Source organism: Myxine glutinosa, chromosome 9 (genome assembly GCF_964187855.1).
Source record: "Myxine glutinosa chromosome 9, kmMyxGlut1.1, whole genome shotgun sequence".
NCBI classification, from domain to species: domain Eukaryota; kingdom Metazoa; phylum Chordata; class Myxini; order Myxiniformes; family Myxinidae; genus Myxine; species Myxine glutinosa.
The window spans coordinates 107,007,313-107,029,648 of NC_136269.1; the positions used below are offsets into that span (position 1 = coordinate 107,007,313).

General features: G+C 47.8%; 2 protein-coding genes across 3 annotated transcripts in view; both read left to right on the forward strand.

Moving 5' to 3' along the window:
* Window positions 1-22,336, forward strand: part of LOC144893653 (uncharacterized) — a 1,023,192-nt gene that overhangs the window by 771,322 nt on the left and 229,534 nt on the right. The gene's annotated exons all lie outside the window — the stretch shown is intronic.
* Window positions 1-22,336, forward strand: part of DDX28 (DEAD-box helicase 28) — a 53,904-nt gene that overhangs the window by 1,834 nt on the left and 29,734 nt on the right. For both annotated transcript variants that reach the window (XR_013624583.1, XM_068128604.2), the window contains exons 2-4: window positions 15,219-15,427; window positions 20,281-20,458; window positions 20,760-20,891. Coding sequence is in view for 1 of the 2 variants with exons in the window: in XM_068128604.2 (XP_067984705.1) it covers window positions 15,219-15,427; window positions 20,281-20,458; window positions 20,760-20,891 (519 nt within the window). In the remaining variant the exon portion in view is untranslated. The remainder of the gene's footprint in view (window positions 1-15,218; window positions 15,428-20,280; window positions 20,459-20,759; window positions 20,892-22,336) is intronic.

Sequence of the window (22,336 nt, forward strand, 5' to 3'; positions counted from 1 at the left end):
CCTGGCGATCGGCAGCGTCCGGGGTGCAGGGATGCCAGGTGGGATGCCCCTGGCTGCCCCTGGGATGGGTGCAGGACCGGGGGGCGGCGGGGCTGGGCGGTGCCGGGGGTCCGCCCGCAGGGGGGCGGCCCCGACGTGGGGGTCGGGCCAATGGCGGTGGATGGTCCACGTCGAGGTGGGCCGGCTTGAGGCGGTCCACCGAAACGCGGTCAGGAGTACCGCCGATGTCCAGGGTGAAGTGCTTCGCCCCGGTCTCCAGCACGCGGAAAGGCCCGTCGTACGGGGGCCGCAGTGGTGTCCGGTGGGCATCGTGGCGGACGAAGACGTACTCCGCCGTGCGAAGCTCCGGGGCGACGTGCGTCGGTGGGTGCCCGTGGCATGCCGTTGGCACCGGGGCGAACCTCTGGGCGGTCTCTTGCAGAGCGGAGCGCTGCTGTGCCGCGGACCATGGTGCCGTGGAGTCGGGGAGGAACTCGCCCGGCACCCGCAGCGGTTGCCCGAAGACCAACTCCGCCGCGGATGCGCGCAGGTCCTCCTTGGGCGCCGTCCGGAGGCCCAGCAGGACCCAGGGGAGCCTGTCGACCCAGCCGCCGTCGCGGAGGGTGGCCCGGAGCGCAGCCTTCAATGAGCGGTGAAATCGCTCACACAGGCCGTTAGCCTGGGGGTGGTAGGCCGTGGTTCGGTGCAGCCGGACCCCGAGCCCCTGCGCGACCGCCCCACAGAGCTCCGAGGTGAACTGGGGGCCGCGGTCGGACGAGATGTCTGAGGGGGCGCCGAACCGGGCGACCCAGGTGGCGATGAAAGCCTGCGCGACATCGGCCGCCGTTGTCGACGCCAAGGGCACGGCCTCCGGCCACCGGGTGGTGCGGTTCACCATGGTGAGGACGTAGGTGAAACCCCGCGAGGGGGGCAGAGGTCCCACCAGGTCCACGTGGACGTGGTCAAACCGGCGTTCCGGCACCGTGAACGGGGCCAACGGGGCCTGGGTGTGCCGGTGCACCTTGGCGCGCTGGCACGCGAGGCACGTCCTGGCCCAGCCGCGGACGGCCTTCCGGAGGCCATGCCAGACGAACTTGTCGGCGATCAGCCTTTGGGAGGCCCTCGCGCCCGGGTGGGACAGGCCGTGGATGGCGTCAAACACCTGGCGCTGCCAGCCCGCGGGCACGATGGGGCGAGGACGCCCGAGGGAGACGTCGCACAAGAGGGCCGCGCCCGCGCCGTCGAACGGCACCTCGGTGACGCGGAGGCCCGTGACGGCGGTCCGCAAGGCCTGGAGGTCGGGGTCAGCAGCCTGGTCCGCTGCCATCCGGGCATAGTCGATGCCGAGGTGGACTGCGTGGGCGACGGCCCGGGAAAGGCAATCCGCCACCGGGTTGTCCTTCCCCGCGACGTGCTGGATGTCCGTCGTGTACTCGGACACGGCCGAGAGGTGACGCTGCTGCCGGGCCGACCACGGCTCGGTGACCTTGCCCATCGCGAAGATCAGCGGCTTGTGGTCGACGAAGGCAGTGAACGCACGGCCCTCGAGCAGATGGCGGAAGTGCCTGACCGCCAAGTGAAGCCCGAGCAACTCGCGGTCGAAGGTACTGTAACGGCGTTCGGGCGGGCGAAGCTGCCGGCTAAAGAACGCCAGCGGTTGCCAAGCTCCACGCACCCATTGCTCGTGCACCGCGCCCACCGCGTAGTCCGAGGCATCGGTGGTGAGGGCGATCGGTGCATCGGGCGCCGGGTGCGCGAGCATGGTGGCGTTAGCCAAGGCGAGCTTCGCGCCCGTGAACGCCGTGTCCATCTGCTCGGTCCAGGTAACGTCGCCTTTGCCCGGCTTACCTCGGAGAGCTTCGTGCAGGGGGCGCAGGAGCTGGGCGATACGGGGCAGGAACTGATGGTAAAAGTTGACTCTGCCCAGGAACTCCTGCAGCCCTCTGATCATGCGGGGGCGCGGAAACCCCTTCACCGCCTCCACCTTGGCCGGCAGGGGGACGGCTCCGTGCCTGGTGACACGGTGCCCCAGAAAATCGATTATGGCGGCGCCGAACCGGCACTTTGCGGGGTTCACAATCAGGCCATGCTGGCCCAGGCGTTCGAAGAGCGTGCGGAGGTGGCGTAGGTGCTCTTCGCGGGACGCGCTGGCGACGAGGATATCGTCCAGGTAGACGAAGACAAAATCCAAGTCGCGCAGGACGCTGTCCATCAGTCGCTGGAACGCCTGAGCCGCATTCTTCAGACCGAAGGGCATGCGCAGGAACTCGAAGAGTCCGAATGGCGTGATGACCGCCGTCTTCGGGACGTCCTCCGGCCTGACGGGGACCTGATGGTAGCCTCGTATGAGGTCCACCTTCGAGAAGAAGGACATGCCCGCCAAACGGGCGGAAAAGTCCTGAATGTGGGGGACGGGGTAGCGGTCGGGAGTGGTGGCGTCATTGAGACGGCGATAGTCCCCGCACGGTCGCCATCCCCCGCCGGGGTTCGGCACGATGTGCAGCGGCGACGCCCAAGCGCTCTCTGAGCGCCGAACGATGCCGAGTCGCTCCAGGATAGCGAACCCCGCTTTTGCCACCGTCGGCTCGAGGCGGCGTGCCCGGGCGTAGACCGGTGGCCCGACGGTGGGGATGTGATGGGCCACCCCGTGCTTGACGGCCCCCGCCGAGAAGGTGGGCCGCGTGAGGGCCGGGAAGCCGGCGAGGAGGCGGGTGAATGCGTCCGCTGCCGGAAGCGTACAGACCAACGTGGCCGGAACCGAACCGTTCAGCAAGCCGCTTGGCAAGCCGCTCGTTGAGCTGCTCGCCGAGCTGGGCAACGCACAAGCGAGCGAGCTGAACGTCTCGGCCTGGACAAGACGTCTGCGCTTGACGTCGACCAGGAGCCCATTAGCGCACAGGAAGTCCGCGCCAAGCAGTGCCATGGGCATGTCTGCGGTGACGAACGTCCATCGGAAAACCTGTCCTCCGAACCGCAGAGAGAGGCAGCGTTTTCCGTACGTACGGATGGGCGTCCCGTTCGCGGCAAGCAGCGCGGGGCCCCCACCCGCGGCGTGCTTGTCTGACGTGCCGGCGGGAACGACACTCACCTGCGCTCCCGTGTCGCACAGGTAACGGCGCCCGGAGAAGGTGTCCGTTATGAACAGCAGGCTGCTCGAACGGCCGGCGCTCATCGCCACTATTGAGCGCCGGCCCGGGCATTTCCCGACCTGTTGAAGGAGCATGGCGGATGACACTGCCGAGCTTCGTGGCCGAACTTGGCGTGGAACCAGCACCAGGTGGTGGAGCTGGAGGAGCGCGGCTGGCTCCGCCAGGCCGGTGGAGTTGGCGGGTTTCCCCGCGGTGGCGGTTTTCGCCGCGGCGGTGGGCGGGGCGTGGCGGCGGTCACGAGGTGCGTATCAGCATGCTGCGTATGCTGTATAAGCTGATGCTGTGGATCAGCAGCATCAGCAGCATCAGCAGCATTAGCAGCATCAGCAGCATTAGCAGCATCAGCCACGAGGGCCGTGACGGCCACGCCGACTCTCGCCCGCGTGTCCGAAGCGGCGAAGTACTTGTCCGCCTCGGCCGCCAATGCTCGGGGTTCCGTTAGCCCGGTCCCGGCCAACACGAGGCGAACCTGCGCTGGAAGTTGGCGACAGAAAAGCGCCCGGAATAGAGAACCGGGGGCTTCGTCGCCCAACAGTGACAGCATATGGTCCATTCGGACCGACGGGCGCGTGTCACCGAGCTCGGGGAGATCCAGGAGGCGGTCGGCCCGTGCGTCGTCCGTGAGGCCGAACGTGGCTAGGAGTAGCCGCTTGAGTGCCTCGTACTTGTGGCCGTCCGGTGGGTGGCGAAGGACGGACACAACTCGAGCGGCCGTGCCGGGCCCGAGGGAGGCGACGACGTGGCAATAGCGCGTGTCATCGCCGGTGAGGCGCCGAAGCTGAAATTGGGCTTCGGCCTGGACGAACCAGACTTCGGCCTGAGCCTCCCAAAATTCGGGAAGTTTGATGAAGTTGGCCATGGCAATGGCGTCGCGTGTGGAAGGATCGCTCCGGCAGATCCAACGTCGAGGGGGTCACCAGTAAAGCGCGGCGTTACGCGCGCTGCTTGCGAGCAAGGAGGAAGCGGACAAGCGGTAACTTATAAGCGTCTTTATTTCAGGAGCTCACTGTAACACTGGCCCGCTCCGGGCTGCGCGCCCGGTCTATATCATGAGGCTACGCCTACCCCTCGGGCGTGGCCACCGCCCACTTGGTGCGCGGAATGATGTCACCATGCCAGTGGGCTTTTGTGTCCGCCACAATACCACACTAATGTACCGCTATAGGTAAACCGCATCAATGTACCGCTATAAGTATACCACACCAATGTACCACTATAAGTATACCACACCAATGTACCGCTACAAGTATACCACACTAATGTACCGCTATAGGTAAACCGCATCAATACTGCTATAAGTATACCACACCAATGTACCACTATAAGTATACCACACCAATGTACCGCTATAAGTATACCGCATCAATGTACCGCAATAAGTATCCTGCACCAACCGACTACTGTAGCATACCAACATACTGCTTGCTATACCACACCAATGTACCGCTATACCGCACCAATGTACCGCTATAAGTATACCGCACCAATGTACCGCTATAAGTAAACCGCATCAATGTACCGCTAAAAGTAAACCGCATCAATGTACCGCAATAAGTATACTGCATCAACCTACTACTATACCACACCAACGTACTGCTTGCTATACCACACCAATGTACCGCTATACCGGATCAATGTACTGCTGTAAGTATACCGCACCAATGTACCGCTATAAGTACACCGCACCAATGTACCGCTATACTGCACCAATATACCGCGATACCGCATCAATGTACCGCTATACCACACCAATGTACCGCTATACCACACCAATGTACCGCTATACCACACCAATGTACCGCTACACCATACCAATGTACCGCTATACCACACCAATGTACCGCTATACCACACCAATGTGCCGCTATACCACACCAATGTACTGCCATACCACACCAATGTACCGCTACACCACACCAATGTACCGCTACACCACACCAATGTACCGCTATACCACACCATTGTACCGCTATACCACACCAACGTACCGCTATACCACACCAACGTACCGCTATACCACACCAACGTACCGCTATACTGCACCAATATACTGCTGTGCCACACAAATGTACCACTATACCGCAGCAATGTGCCGCTATACCGCATCAATGTACCACTATACCGCATCAATGTACCACTATACCGCATCAATGTACCACTATACCGCATCAATGTACCACTATACCGCAGCATTGTACCACTATACCACATCAGTGTACCGCTATACCACACCAACGTACCGCGATACCGCACCAATGTACCGCTGTGCCCCACAAATGTACTGCTATGCTTCACCAATGTACCGCTATAGCGTACCACACCAACGTACTGCTATACTGCACCATTATACTGCTGTGCCACACAAATGAACCGCTATACCGCACCAATGTACCGCTATACCACACCAATGTACTGCTATACTTCACCAATGTACCGCTATACAGCACCAATGTACCGCTTATACAGCACCAATGTACCGCTATACAGCACCAATGCACCGCTATACCGCACCAATGTACCGCAATACTTCAATGTACTGCTATACCGCACCAGTGTTCCGCCGTGCCGCACAAATGTACTGCTGTGCCACAACAATGTACTGCTATACCACACCAGTGTACCGCTGTACCGCACCAATGTATCCAGGAATTAGAAGAGGGAAGGGTGCACGAGGCCATATTGCTGAGGGGGGCAGGGGAGGGGTCCGGGGGTACTCCCCCAGGAAATTTGAAAAAATTGATCGTCAGAAATGGCATTTCGTGCATTCTTAGAAGTTTCTGCACTTCCTTGCGTTCACCGTGGTCCAACAGTTCAGGACATTCGCAATGACTAATGGTCAGATCGACGAACTGGTGAACCGACATGCCCAGCTGTTCGTTCTACATTAAATTGATGAAGTGTGTGTGTGTGTGTGTGTGTGTGTGTGTGTGTGTGTGTGTGTGTGTGTGTGTGTGTGTGTGTGTGTGTGTGTGTGTGTGTGTGTGTGTGTGTGTGTGTGTGTGTGTGTGTGTGTGTGTGTGTGTGTGTGTGTGTGTGTGTGTGTGTGTGTGTGTGTGTGTGTGTGTGTGTGTGTGTGTGTGTTTGTACACTACCGGTCAAAACTTTTAGAACACCTTAATTTTTCCAGTTTTTATTGAAATTTATGCAGTTTAATATCTCAATGTACATACTCTGAAATTTATCATCGAACAAATAAACAATTGGAGATAAAAAAAGAAATCATAGAATCATTTTGTTTAACAAAATTTAATTTAAATTTTTGACTCAGCAAAGTAGCCACCTTTTGCAGATATAACCGCCGAACACACTCGTGGCATTCTTTCTGCAATGGAAATCAAATATTGTTCGGGAAGCTCTTCCCAACGCTGTTGTAGAAGTTCCCACAAATGTGTAGCACTTGTAGGTTGCTTTGCTTTCACCCTTCTGTCCAGTTCATCCCAAACCAGCTCGATGGGGTTTAAGTCTGGAGACTGTGCTGGCCATTCCATGATTTGAAGCCTACCATCTTGTTCTTTTCCTCGAAGGTAGTTTTGGCATAGCCTGGAGGTGTGTTTAGGGTCATTATCTTGCTGTATGATGAACCCCTGACCAACTAGGTGTATACCAGAGAGAGGGTATTGCATGGTACTGCAAAATGCTGTGGTAGCCATTTTGGTTCAGGGTGCATGTCGGAGAATCTGGATCCAGCAAAAGAGCCCCAGACCATCACGCTTCCTCCTCCATGTTTGACAGTTGGTGTCACACACTGAGGAACCATCCTTTCACCTACTCGACGGCATACAAAAACCCTGCGTGATGAACCAAAGATTTCAAATTTTGATTCATCGGTCCAAAAGATTTGGTCCAAAAGACATGGAAGAAGTTTCGGGAACTGAATGGCGTGCTGATGATGAGGGGAGTGTCGTTGAAGCTGAAGGGAAAGGTGTATGCTGCATCTGTGAGAAGTGTTATGATTTATGGGAGCGAGACATGGGTAATGAACGTAGAGCAGCAACGAAGGTTGGAAAGGGTGGAAATGCGAATGGTTCGATGGATGTGCGGAGTATCGTTGAGAGAGAGGAAGACAAATGATGAATTGCGAAAGATGATGGGAATAGAGCCTGTGATGGATGCTGTGAAGAGGAACAGGTTGAGATGGTTTGGTCATGTGTTGAGGAAGGATGAAAGTGACTGGTTGAGAAGAGTGATGGAAATGAATGTCGAAGGAAGTAGAGGATGGGGAAGACCGAGAAAGACTTGGATAAAGATGCTGGAAGAAGAAATGCGGGCAAGGGGGTTAACAAGGGGAGATGCAGAAAATAGGGCAAGATGGAGAAGATTGTCATGGGGACCGCAAGGCTAATCCCCGCTCTAGCAGGGAAAATGGCCTTAAAATGCATGTTATTGTTGTTGTTGGTCCAAAAGACCTTCTTCCAGTCTTCACTAGTCCACTGGTGGTGCTTCGTGGCCCAGGCAAGCCTCTTTTTCTTATTTTGCCATCTTAGCAATGGCTTTCTTACTGCCACTCGACCTGTCAAACCCGCAGCTCGAAGTCTTCTCTTCACAGTTGAAACTGAGACTTGCTTACTTCGACCAGTGTTAAGCTGTGCTTGAAGCTGTTGTCCTGTTAGCCGCCTATCATGCAAGCTGTTGACTCTCAGAAACTTGTCTTCTGATTCTGTTGTGGCTTTGGGTCTGCCAGACCTCTTCCTCTCAGAGTTTCCTCCAGTTTCCAAGTGCCTTTTGATGGTGTAGTAAACTGTACTCACTGACACCTTGGCTTTCTTTGCAATTTCTCTAAAGGAAAGACCTACACTTTTAAGGGTTATAATGGTCTGACTGTCTTACTTTGTTAATTGCCTTTTTCTCACCATTATGATAGCAATATACCACTTCCTGCAGTGCAATATTGTCCAAACAAGTGAATCCTCTTGGATTGCGCTGAGGTTCGGGCATGGAATTTCGAGCCTCGATCATGGTTCGAGCCTCGATCTTGTATACAAAAATAATAATAATAATAATAAGAACCTTGGGCCGAATCTCGCGCTTCACCAGTGCGCGTGCGCGAATTTACGTCACGTCGGCAGCGAGAAGGGGTTCCCCAACACGAACCAATCAGGAACTGCCACGTCACACTTATATGATCTCAGAATTCCTGTGACAGCAATTCGCGTTACACTGGCTGGAAGTCATTCGCTAGAGGCGCTTCCTCAGCGCTAATAATGCTTCAGAGGGTGTAATAACAGTCTGTTCCAATACTGCTTTTATACAGACGGGGTTTGTAATCAAGTAATCAGCAGAGGTTGGGACACCTGTAGGAATTGTTTGCATCAACTTTCAAGGCTTCATTTACTTACATTGCTGCAGAACAGCTGTAAGTTGTTAACCCATTACTTGTTCCCTGAAGAAGGCCTTTTTTAAAAATATAACTGTGCAATTTACATTATTTCCCCGTTTTTGCTAACCTAAACTTTTTTTTTTAACCTCGAGCAGTTTACTGCTTACCTTTGTACCATTTCAGGTTATTCACTGGACTTGAATTGCTTAAATTTCAATATAAACTGAAAAAATTGAGGTGTTCTAAAACTTTTGACCTGTAGTGTATGTGTGTGTGTGTGTGTGTGTGTGTGTGTGTGTGTGTGTGTGTGTGTGTGTGTGTGTGTGTGTGTCTGTGTGTGTGTGTCTGTATGTGTGTGTCTGTATGTGTGTGTCTGTATGTGTGTGTCTGTATGTGTGTGTCTGTATGTGTGTGTCTGTATGTGTGTGTCTGTATGTGTGTGTCTGTATGTGTGTGTCTCTGTATGTGTGTGTCTGTATGTGTGTGTCTGTATGTGTGTGTGTGTGTGTGTGTGTGTGTGTGTGTGTGTGTGTGTGTGTGTGTGTCTGTTTGTGTGTGTGTTTGTGTGCGTGTGGCATGTTTTTGTGTCGTTCTACTGGAGCTTTCTGATGTGGAATTTCTGATTTGTGTAGTTCTTCCGCAATGATTGTTATGATCTCCTGAGTGAATTCGGCTAATTAACTACAAATAATCCGGAAGAATTCCCGTGACAATTTATGTGGAGAAAGCATGGTTTTTTCCGTCGCACTTGGAGTGTTTTATAATAAAGCAAAAGTGATTTAAAACCTCTGAGCATTGGTAAGCTGCCTGGAACGTTCCTTCTTCAAAACTGGATGTTATTCATAGAATACTTACCCTGCGCAGTCAACTTGTTGTGAGCCAACTCTTCTGTTTTTGAACATTTTTTTTCTTTGATCCAATATGGCCGCCAGACCACGTGACCGATGACATCATAAATTTATATTCTCTAATATAATTGTTGCATAGATCACGCCCAATACATTTCAAACTGATCAGACTAAGCATTGTCCCTGTCGAATTATGAAGTCATAATTATGACACCAATGACGTCATTGTCAACACCAATTCCCCATATGGAGTTCTTTACAATGAGCCATGTTTCAATTTTTTCCATGCAGTGGTTTTGGAGAAATAAAGGTACAACATTTTTTGGTTTTTCCAAGATGGCGCCTGTACCACATGGCCGATGGCGTCATGATTATCATTAAGATATTCTACATGAGGAGGTGCTCCTATGGTGAAAATTTCGTGCCCATCAGACCAACAGTTGCTGAGAAAAGAAATTCACAATGATCGATACGTGTTGTACTTGTCGAATTATGACGTCATAACGAAGGCACAGGTGACTATCATTAACATATCTTATTAGTCCCCTACCGGTGTACACCGGAGGGGACTCTAGGTATGCACGCCGTCCGTCAGTCTGTCAGTCCGTCCGTCAGTCCGTCAGTCCGTCACGCAAAGAACAGTTTTCCGGACTTTTTTTCTAAACGCTAAAGGTGGGCTTTCACGGGACACGCGAACGGTTCGCGAAGGATGCGAATGTCGAAAAAATGGCAAAGTCCAACATTCGTATTTTAGGCTCCAAAAGTTCGCCAAACATGCGCGGGGGTTCGGAAGCGTCGTCAATTGTTCGCAGGAGTCGTTTTTTGTTCGGCGGGTATTTCAAACATACCCGCCGAAAATGTTTGAAATACCTGCCGAACAAAAAACGACTCCTGCGAACAATTGACGACGCTTCCGAACCCCCGCGCATGTTTGGCGAACTTTTGGAGCCTAAACTACGAATGTTGGACTTTGCCATTTTTTCGACATTCACATCCTTCGCGAACCGTTCGCGTGTCCCGTGAAAACCCACCTTTAATGCTAATGATTTCAGACTTGGCACATCGTTTCCTCATGATAAGTTACAGATCAAGTTGAGATCAAGTTACAGATCGAACTTCACGACGTTTCGATCATTTTTGACAAAGTTATGGCACTTTGAACTTTGGGAATTCTGATAATTCTGATGATCCTTAACTCAGTGCCATTTTAAGTTTTAATTTCCTTTAAAAAAGATTTTCTCTGCAATAATAGGACCGATTGAGATCAATTTTTCACCATAGGAGGGACTCGGTCTGTAGAATATTTTAATGGTAATTATTACGTCACAGGTCACGTGGTTCGGGCGCCATATTGTTTTTCGTGAAAATACGAAAACCCCTTTTTCTCTGCAACGGCTGAACAGATCGAGGCCAAACTTTGCAGGCAGAATCGCATACCCATGACGAACAAAGAAGTCAGCGAGCATGACGTCATGCGTCACATGGTTTCAGAGTTATGACGTTTTTAAGCATGAACCTTTAAAACCGAGCCCCTCCCTCATTTTTGAGCCAATCGAGGGGAAACTTCACATATCTGTTCCGCATGTCAGTCTACTAAAATGTCCTTTTGGAATTTGCGATAGCTCACGTGGTTTGGCAGATATCGTTAATTAAACGAAAATATTTTAGAAAATGGATATCTCTTGAATCGCTTTATTGATCGACGTGAAACTTCATACTATAGTAGAAGTCATGAAGAGTAACAAGTGTGCAAAATTTCAAGATGATTGGATGTACGGTCTGGAAGCTAGAAGTTGTTATTGCGTGAAGAAGACGAGGCGTCAAGTGTGCGGATTTAATTATTTATCACATGTACAGACTGAAAGCATCGTTGGACACGACCTGTCGCAGTCATTTTAACCTCAAATAAAATTCTAATTTAAGATTTGTCAATAGCTGAGGTATATTAACAAACGAATAAAACAGATTTGGTCAAATTCTGACTTTTTAAACTCGATTGCATTTGACAGAGTTGTGACAAGCTGAGGAAGAAGAAACCTCGCATTGGCTTCTCCAATGTGCCATAAAAAATGGATATCTCTTGAATCGCTAGTACCTCAAGACCGTGAGTTGGTAATAATTTGTATAATTCACACAGTGCAATACGTGCAGGCCGTTCCACGGAGCGACCTTGCGGGCTTATCAACGAGGCGAGGCGTGACACACGTGTCTCAGCATACCTCAGATCAAGTTTGAAAACAGCATCAACCATGCATAAATTTGCATATTCGATCATTTTTGACAAAGTTATGGCACTTTGAACTTTGTTAGGGGACATGTATTGCAGCGCAATACTCAGAATGCTTGTTCACCAAGGGGAGTACTTGACAATGAGCCATTGAGCCATGCTTCAATTTTTTCCATGGAGCGGTTTCGGAGATATAGAGTTGCAACTTTTTTCCATTTTTCTCCAAGATGGTGTCTGTACCATGTCTGTACCATGTGACCTATGGCGTTATAATTATCATTAAATAATTCTACAGCAGCTGCACATATTCTGAAAATTTCGTGTCCATTGGTCTAACAGTTGCAGAGGAATTTTTGTTTTATTCATACTGATCAGATCAAGCGTTGTACTTGTTGAATTATGACATCATAATTAAGGCACAGATGACATCACCATCAGCATATCTTATTCCCCATGGTAAGTACTTGACAATGAGCCATGTTTCAATTTTTTCCAGAGTGGTTTGGGAGATATAGAGGTGTAACGTTTTTCCAAGATGGCGTCCGTATCACGTGACCTATGACACTCATAATTATGAATAAAAAAATTATACAGGCGGAGGCGCCTCTATGGTAAAATTTCGTGTCAATCGGACCAACAGTTGCCGAGAAAATGGTTTTTTAAAATGCAGACACGTATGGCACACGGCACACGCACTCAACTGAATGCTAAACCCTGCTTTTCGCGTCGCGAGCACAGGGTAATAATCTGGACACGATGGCCGTTCCAGGATATTCATCGCTTATAATTTATTGTCGAAAATCCGAAGGGGGGGGGGGGGGGGTGTGCCACCCCTGAACCCCCATTCCCTACCCCCCCCCCCCCCCACCCCCCCCCTCTCCCCCTGGATCTGCCAGTGGTATCACTACTGGCACAGTGGCACCAATGTACCACTCACTGTGCCATACCAATGTAGGCTACTGTTTTGCCACACTAATGTATCGCTATACTGCTTCAATGTACCGCTATATCGCACCAAAGTACCGCTACTACGGCACTATATATTCTTTCAAAACCATTCATTATTTATTTATACTAGCGTGACTCGGCATGCCCTGCGCGACTCACCACACATCGTTTCAGAGGGATAAGTATCTTTGACCATTTTGGTGTCTTTTGGGTCTTCGGTATCTTGAGGGGCTTTTGGGTCTTTTGGTTCCTCTGGGCCTTTAAGGGTCTTTGTGGTATTTTAGTTATTTGGGGGGTATTGAAGGGTCTTTAAGGATCTTTGGGGTCTTCAGGGTATTTTGGGTCTTCAGGGTGTTTTTGGGTCTTCTGGGTTTTTTGGGTCTTCGGGGTGTTTTGGGTCTTCGGGGTGTTTTGGGTCTTCGGGGTGTTTTGGGTCTTCGGGGTGTTTTGGGTCTTAGGGGTGTTTTGGGTCTTCGGGGTGTTTTGGGTCTTCGGGGTGTTTTGGGTCTTCGGGGTGTTTTGGGTCTTCGGGGTGTTTTGGGTCTTCGGGGTGTTTTGGGTCTTCGGGGTGTTTTGGGTCTTCGGGGTGTTTTGGGTCTTCGGGGTGTTTTGGGTCTTCGGGGTGTTTTGGGTCTTCGGGGTGTTTTGGGTCTTCGGGGTGTTTTGGGTCTTCGGGGTGTTTTGGGTCTTCGGGGTGTTTTGGGTCTTCGGGGTGTTTTGGGTCTTCGGGGTGTTTTGGGTCTTCCGTGTCTTTTAGATCCTCTGGGCCTTTGAGGTGTTTTGGGTCTTCAGAGTGTTTTTTGTTTTAGGGGTCTGTTTGGTCTTTGGGGCTATTTGGCTTTTCAGGGGCTTTTGGATCCTCTGGGCTTTTAAGGGTATTTGGGGTCTTTGGAATCTTTGGGGTCTTTTGGGTATTTTAGGTCTTCAGGGTCTTTTGGATACTCTAGGCCTTTGAGTGTGTTTTGGGTCTTTGGGGGCTTATTTGGAGTCTTTGGGGTCTTAGGGTATTTTGGGTTTTCGGGGTCTTTTGGATACTCTGGGCCTTTGAGTGTGTTTTGGGTCTTTGGGGGCTTCAGGGTCTTTTGGGTTTTCAGGGGCTTTTGGATCCTCTGGGCTTTTAAGGGTATTTTGGGTCTTCTGGGTCTTTCGGGTCTTCGGGGCCTTTCGGGTCTTCGGATCTATTTGGCTCTTCGGGGTCTTTTGGATCCTCTGGGCCTTTTTTATTTTTATTTTGTATTTTTTTTTTTGGATGCAGAATCGAGGCTCGTGTAAGAGCTAACACATTGAACATGAAAAACATGCACACACACACAAAACATGCAAAGACTTTGGGCGTCATGCAAAACGTCAGGAGACCCCCTTCGGATTTCGATTTTCTTTGTGCCGTGCAGAAACTTCGGTACATCACTGGTGATGAAGGTTGTGGTCTAATTTCATCGAAATTGTGTGTGTAGTTTCACAGGAAAAAGGAAATATCTATTTTGGGGGGGTCAAACCTGGTCAAACCTTTGACCCCGGTAAACCCCCTTAGACCCTGATTTTTTTTTAAATGCCAAGAATAAACTTTAGTCACAACACAACAACTTTAATTTGTGCCAAATTTGGTCACAATCCCTTCAGCGGTTTCGGATAAGAAGTTGCAAGTGCTTACGAATGGACTGACGCACTGACGCACTGACGCACTGACGCACTGACGCACTGACGCACTGACTGCGAAAGATGGCTGCCAAACCACGTGACCTACAACATCGTCATTTTCAAACTATATGCAACAATGGTGTTGGATGATATTTGTAAAATTTCGCATCGATAGGGTAAGCAGTTTCAGAGATATAATCATTTAATATTTTCCTTCAATCCAATATGGCTGCCACACCATGTGACCAATGATGCTTTCGTGATCATCTTTTAATCGCCATGCCTAGTCAATGACACACGTAAAGTTTCGAGTCAATCGATGGCTACCATACCACGTGACCTATGATGTCACAATTATCATAAAAGCATTCCACGTAGGCGTCACTCCTACCCTGAAAGTTTTGTCTCAATCGGACATGTGGTTGCTGAGAAAAACGAGGTTTAGGACGTATGGATGGAAGGACGGACAACCAGAAAACATAATGCCTCTGGCCACCTTTGGGGGCGGAGGCATAAAAAAAATCCTCTTCCATTTTTGATTAATTTTAAATCAAAGAATCTCAATTTAAACCATTTTAAATTCAGGCTGTAACACAACAAAATGTGAAAAGTTTCTCGGGGTGTGAATACTTTATGAAGGCACTGTAATTCTTGAAGTTTGCCAGATGTTGGTTTCTGCTTCTCATAGCAGACACATGCTTGTTGCGAGATTTGTTGAATGATACGAAGGTTGTGTTCCATCAGACTTGCCTTCCGCGGAGAAATTACTTATTTATTTGAAAATGAAGAAATTATTTATTTACCTTTATTTATTTTCACTTTACATTCACAGCTGCCAACATACCACCTTTATTTATTTATTTATTTATTTATTTATATTTTAACTTTATTCAAGATTTATTTATTTATTCTATTTTAATGTAAACTCTGCACATCCCATTTTTATGTTGCGGTCGGGGGCCTGCCTTGATGAGGACTTGCATGATTGTTTTTCTTGCTTTGTTCTATTATTAATATGACTATTATTACTATTATTACTATTATTAACTCTTCTCTCTTGTCCCTTTCCTGTGCCCCCTCTCCAACAAACCTTTTCTCTCTTACTCACTCAGAATGTTGGGCGCAAACTGGTCTGCCCTGTGACCAGTTTTTGGTGTTTACATCCTCGAGTCTGTTCTGCTTGTTGTAGTTGCCCAAATCCAAGAAGGGGATCGGTGACCACTTCGCGTTTAGCATCGACAGAAAAAGAAGATCCAGTGATTCGGGTTCCATATTGGATGCAAAGGAAGCTGGATCAGCTTAATGCACGTAATACCCAGAAGTATGACCTTGCACTGGGTCATTACCATGGCTCTAAGGCTTTTATCCAAGCGAAGCAAATCTGATTAATAGCATTTCGCTTTATTATTGGCACGATGTTTAAATACAGTCTAACTTCTACTCTTTGCAAACTTTTACTTTATCCAAACGTGCCACATGAGTCTTAAAAAGATTTTAAAACTGTGAAGCTGCTTCAATATTTGGGTATGTCCTTCCATCTGTCCATCAAAAATGAAGAATAACAACCTTTCTACCCCACTACGTTTAATTCTAAAGGGTTCTAAAGTGTAATTCTAAAGGGTTGTAAATGGTAATTCTCTAGCAATTATATTAATGAACAGGATTAAATAATTAAATTGATATATGTGGGAAAATTACGTGCCCAGACCAGGAATTTAACCCAGGTCCTCTGGAAAACCGTACCAGTGCTCTGCCATCTGAGCTATCTGGGTGACCCTGACAGAGCATGCAATTTTCCCCGTTTATATGATTGCCACTCTCTTTCCGTCAATGCTTCGGGGGCACTCGCTGCCAACCATAGGAGCAGCAATGGCCTAAACACGAGAGGGTCTTCCTCCAAGGGGGGGGACAAATCCATGTCCTCTATTATAAACACCCCTGGGGGCGAATTGAAGCAATTCAATTGATGAACAGGATTAAATAATTAAATTTATATATGTGGGAAAATTGCATGCACAAATTACAAATTACATGCGCAAAATTATTCAATCCTGTTCATTAATCGAATTGTTTCACTTCGCTCCCAGGGGTGTTTATACAGACTTGGCATTAAAATATGGAATTTTTTTTTTTTCTTGACTTTGGTTTACTTTCTGAACTCAGGATATCAATCTGGTGAGTTTCTTTTACCCTTCGGTGATGTCTTTGTTGAAAGAACCATGTCACTGATTGTCTTTCGCAGCAAGAAGTCAATAACAGGATTATATCACAGGTGGCGTGACAAAATGTAAGGACAGGTACATTTGACGATTGGCTTCACAATCGGGTATATAAGGGTTGTTGCGTTCTGTATTAGTGGAAAACAACTGCTGCACGTCTACAAAAGTTATTGCCGCTTCCTCTGGAGATGGTCCGTCAACTTGACAATGCTGTTTGTCATGGAGTGGTGGCTTTACGAAATTCTGGCATGAAACAGCGTGCTATTGCTCGGCAGTATGGCATCACTCAAGGTCAAGTGTCAAAGATCCTGAAACGAAATGCTCAGAGGGGTGTCCCTACTCCAATACCGAGGCCAGGACGTCCACGCAGAACCACAAGGAGAGATGATCGCCAGCTGCACCGGTTAGTCTGCAATGGCCGTACCAAGTCAGCTAATCGGCTTAGGGCTGAGTGGCAGCGACTGACAAATGTGCCTGTATCCAGAAGGCTAGTCAACCAACGACTGGTTCAAGCAGGCTATCATGCCAGGCGTCCCCTGAGAAAGCCACGCCTGACCAGACGACACAGCCAGCGCTGATTGCAGTGGGCCAGAGAGCACCGTCAATGGCAGCCAGGACACTGGAATCACCTGACCTTCAGTGACGAGTCTAGATTTCTGGTCTATCGTCAAGATGGCCACGTCCGAGTGCGCAGACAAGTGCATGAAGCCCACAACGAAGATTGTATAGTGCCAAGAGTCCAAGCTAGAGGTGGTGGGGTGACTGTTTGGGCTGCTTTTCATGCAGGGGGCAAAACTTACCTGGTTGTTCTGAATGGAAACCTGAACCAGTTCAAGTACAGGGTCATTCTGGAAGAAACATTGCTTCCATTTGCTCGTGCAGCCTTTCGAGGAAACTTTGTCTTCCAAGATGACAATGCACGGCCTCATCGTGCTCGCATGATCCAACACTTTCTTGCTGACCGTGGTGTAGAGCATATGGAGTGGCCTGCCATGTCCCCGGATATGAATCCGATAGAGTACTTGTGGGCAGAATTAACGCGTCAAATCGACAACTTGGACCAGCAGCCTGCCTCTGTGCGTGAATTGCAGCAGGCTATTGTAACTGCATGGCAAGCGATTCCTGTCCAAACCTTGGCAAATCTCGTGAACAGCCTACCTCAACGTGTACGTGCCCTCCTGAATGCTCGTGGGGGTTACACGAAGTACTGAACTGTAATTTTACTGTCCGTAATCCCAGTCGTAATTTAACCCTTTGTTTTTGTTAAAAATTTTTTTGGCTAATGTGCAAAATAAAGAGATACTTCTGGAAAACGTACAGAAGTTTAACACAGTACTGTCCGTGAATTGAGTTTGATATCAGTTTACATCACTTTCAAGGATCAATTTATTTGCTTTGAAATGACAAATGTGGTTTTTGCTTCTTTTAAAGGTCACATTAACAAAATCTAGAATAAATTCAACATAATTCCAATGAACTTTTGGTTCTAAGTCATCTTGAAAAGTAAGTTCACCCCCACAAAAAAAATATTCCATATTAAATGGCAAGTCTGTAATTGAGGACATGGATTTGTGTCCCCATTGGAGGAAGACCCTCTCCTGTTCAGCAAGTGCCCCCGAAGCATTGACGGAAAGAGAGTGGCAATCATATATGTAGGAAAATTGCATGCTCAGTCAAGGTCACCCAGATAGCTTAGATGGCAGAGCACTGGTATGGTTTTCTAGAGGACCTGGGTTCAATTCCTGGTCTGGGCATGTAATTTTTCCACATATATCAATTTAATTCTAAAGCATTCCAAAGGGTAATTCTAATGGGTTCTAAAGGGTTATTGTCCCCCGTCGCACAGCGTAGCGAAAGGGGGACTATGGTTTTCCCCTCCGTCCGTGCGGGCGTGCGTGCATGCGTAAGCGAAGGACCGCATTCGAATTTGGTGTGTGGGTGCAACCCACGTCAAAATCCAAGATGGCTGCCGCCATGTATGTCTGATGCCATGTATGTCTGAACCTTGTGAGCTGAATATCTTGAAAAATAAGCGAAGTACCAACTTCTAATCTGGTGTGTGGGTGTACCTAGGCATAAGGAAGAAAGCTATTGAAAATTGGGTCGCCACGTCAAAATCCAAGATGGCCGCCGCCATGTATGTCTGAACCTTGTGAGATGAATATCTTGAAAAATAAGCGAAGTACCAACTTCTAATTTGGTGTGTGGGTGTATCTCGGCATATGGAAGAACGCTATTCAAAATTTGGTCGCCACGTCAAAATCCAAGATGGCCGCCACCATATGTACGTCTGAACCTTGTGAGTGAAATATCTCGAAAAATAAGCGAAGTACCAACTTCTAATCTGGTGTGTGGGTGTATCTAGGAACAAGGAAGAAAGCTGTTTAAAATTGGGTCGCCACGTCAAAATCCAAGATGGCCGCCACCATATATATGTCTGAACCTTGTGAGCGAAATATCTTGAAAAATAAGCGAAGTACCAACTTCTAATCTGGTGTGTGGGTGTATCTCGGCACAAGCAAGAACGCTGTTTAAAATTGGGTCGCCACGTCAAAATCCAAGATGGCCGCCGCCATGTATGTCTGAACCTTGTGAGCGAAATATCTTGAAAAATAAGCGAAGTACCAACTTCTAATCTCGTGTTTGGGTGTATCTAGGCACAAGGAAGAACGCTATTGAAAATTGGGTCGCCACGTCAAAATCCAAGATGGCCGCCGCCATGTATGTCTGAACCTTGTGAGCGGAATATCTTGAAAAATAAGTGAAGTGACAGCTTCTAATCTGGTGTGTGGGTGTATCTAGGCATGAGGAAGAACGCTATTGAAAATTGGGTCGCCAGGTCAAAATCCAAGATGGCCGCCTCCATGTATGTCTGAACCTTCTGAGCGAAATATCATATCATAGCATATTTTCTGCGTCTTCCACTTTGTCAACTCACATCACTTCCCCGACGGGGGACCGAGGCGTAACGCTTGTTCTGATGGGTTCTAAAGGGTAATTCTAAGGGGTTATAAAGGGTTATTCTAATGGGTTCTAAAGGGTAATCCTATATTGTTTCGTTTGTTTCTTCTCGGCTTTGCCTATTTCATATAAAAAATGCCAAATTGAACTGCTTCCTTCAGACACGGGTGCGTTGTTTTTGTCCCCCGTCGCACCGCGGAGCGAAAGGGGGACTATGGTTTTCCCCTCCGTCCGTCCGTCCGTCCGTGCGTGCGGGCGTGCGTGCATCAGCGAAGGACCGCATTCGAATTTGGTGTGTGGGTGCAACCCACGTCAAAATCCAAGATGGCCGCCGCCATGTATGTCTGATGCCATGTATGTCTGAACCTTGTGAGCTGAATATCTTGAAAAATAAGCGAAGTACCAACTTCTAATCTGGTGTATGGGTGTATCTAGGCACAAGGAAGAACGCTATTGAAAATTGGGTCGCCACGTAAAATCCAATGTGGCCGCCGCCATGTATGTCTGAACCTTGTGAGATGAATATCTTGAAAAATAAGCGAAGTATCAACTTCTAATCTGGTGTGTGGGTGTATCTCGGCACAAGGAAGAACGCTATTGAAAATTGGGTCGCCACGTCAAAATCCAAGATGGCCGCCGCCATGTGTGTCTGAACCTTGTGAGCGAAATATCTTGAAAAATAAGCGAAGTATCAACTTCTAATCTGGTGTGTGGGTGTATCTCGGCATAAGGAAGAACGCTGTTGAAAATTGGGTCGCCACGTCAAAATCCAAGATGGCCGCCTTGCGTCTTCCACTTTGTCAACTCGCATCACTTCACCGACGGAGGACCTAGGCGTAAGGCTTGTTATATATTTATTCATTTATTTTAACCGAACCGGCCTTGTTTATTTATTTATCTTATTTCTCTTGCTTGACTGACTAGTAACCTAGTTGTTAATTGGATGTTATTGTTTTCATGTTTACGGGGTTGCTATTCCTTTGTCCCTTCGCAGGCCAGTGAAGATATTTGAGGCATCAAATGACAAACTGCTTATCCAGGCCCGGTTGCCAAATCTTAATCAACATTCCAGCAAGCAGTACAAAAAGCTGGACTATCCTCCTCTTGTTTCCAAAGGCTGGAAAAGAAAGAAATATTCTGGTGATCATTTCACCATCAAAAAGACAAAAGAGGCAAGTTGAGTTCGGACAAATTTTATTCAACTTTTTGTTTTCTTTTTATTTCAATGTCATTATTGCAAATAATTTCTTTCTTTTTTCCATAAAGCTAAATCTCGTTTGTATTTTAAACGTTTCGTATATTTTGTTGTACTTTTACAGAAAAATAAAAACGTTAAATGTGAGACTTGTTTTGTTATGTTACATTTGGTATAAACGGAAAATAAATATTCTCACATTTCATTGCTTGTACATGAGGATAGTCTGTTTTAGACTAAGTATTAATCATTTCTGGTATCTGTCCGCATCCATCCAGAACCCCATGGAACCAATTGTTTCAGAAGATGGAATGAAATCCGTAATGCCCTCATTTAACTCACTAGGTGTGTCTGCAGAGCTCCAGCAAATTATTGGGAGCTTTAGGATCCACGTACCCACGCCAATCCAGGTGAAACAACCATAATATTAGGTTGGGTGTACTTGCAAGTGTTTGTAAGTTTGGTGTATTAATCAGGTGGACACGGAGTGATCGGTGGAATTTGGTGTTGATGTAATTGTAGGTTTTGCTGGCTGCTCCAATTTTAACTGTTTATTTCAGTAGTTGTGTTAGTGGAGGGTCGTGTTTTAGTTTGAGTTGTTGATTTGGTGAAATAAATATCCTTGTGTCCAAGGGTGAGGAGGCCCCCTCCAATGTGATTGATATGTCTGTTCCAACTCCCGAGTCGATATAATTGTCTTCTGATAGTTGATGTAAGTTTGGTTTCTTGGATTAAAGTATGTTGTGTTTGTGTAGGAAGTGATCCAAGTTCAGTTGTTTTCCTAAAGATACCATTGATATTTAGTTGTAACGTGTTAAGATTATTAGGTTTACTCTCCATGAAATGGAGAGGAAACCTATTATTACTGCTAGAGTTTTTCTTATTATTATTCTTCCGCCCTATTTTGCACCTCCGAAAACTTCATAATTAATGTTATCAGCAACCGCTGGTCGGATTGACAGGAAATATTCATCAAATGATCGTCTCGGCTGGTGGAATTTTTTAATGGCTAATTATGACGTCATAGGTCACGTGGTATGGGCGCCATCTTGTAAAACACATTCAACTTTTCCCCTCTGTATCTCCGAAACCGCTCAATGGAAAAATTTTGAGGAATGGCTCATTCTAAAGAACTCTGCAATGGGAACAAAAAACATGTGTATCGAGTATATTAAAAATGCTGACGTTAAGAGGTTAGAATTCGTCAAACAAAATTTTTTCTCCCCTGAAAATGAGATTTTTTTCCCAGATGCTTAGTTAAAACTCAGAATGCAAAAAATTTCGAAGCCAAACGTCACATGGTTCGGCCGCCATCTTGTTTTTCGTGAAAAAACACAAAAACCCCTTTTTCTCCGCAACGACTGAACGGATCGAGCCCAAACTTGGCATGCATATTCGCACACCCATGACGAACAAAAACGCCTTCGAGCACGATGTCATCCGAAACATGGTTTCAGAGTTATGACGTTTTAAAGCTCAAACTATAAATGGTGTCACCTCCATAATTTGTGAAGATATCGAGTGGAAACTTTACAAAAAGTTCCTCATGGGGGGATGTTTCAATGTTACTTGAGACGTTTTGATAAGTCACATGGTTTGGCCGCAATAAATAATGGAAGGAAAATTTTAAAAAGCTTGTAACTCTTGAACCACTGCATTGATCGAATTGAATTTTTAATGCAATGTAGCTCTCATCAAGCGGAACAAGTGTGCAAAATTTCAAAATGATTGGATGTACGGTCTCGAAGCTATAAGTCTTTATTGTTGAAAGAAGAAGAAACGCACCATTTTGTCCTTCCAGGATGTGATCACTATCACACGATCTCCCACGGTCATTTGAACCTCGAATAAAATT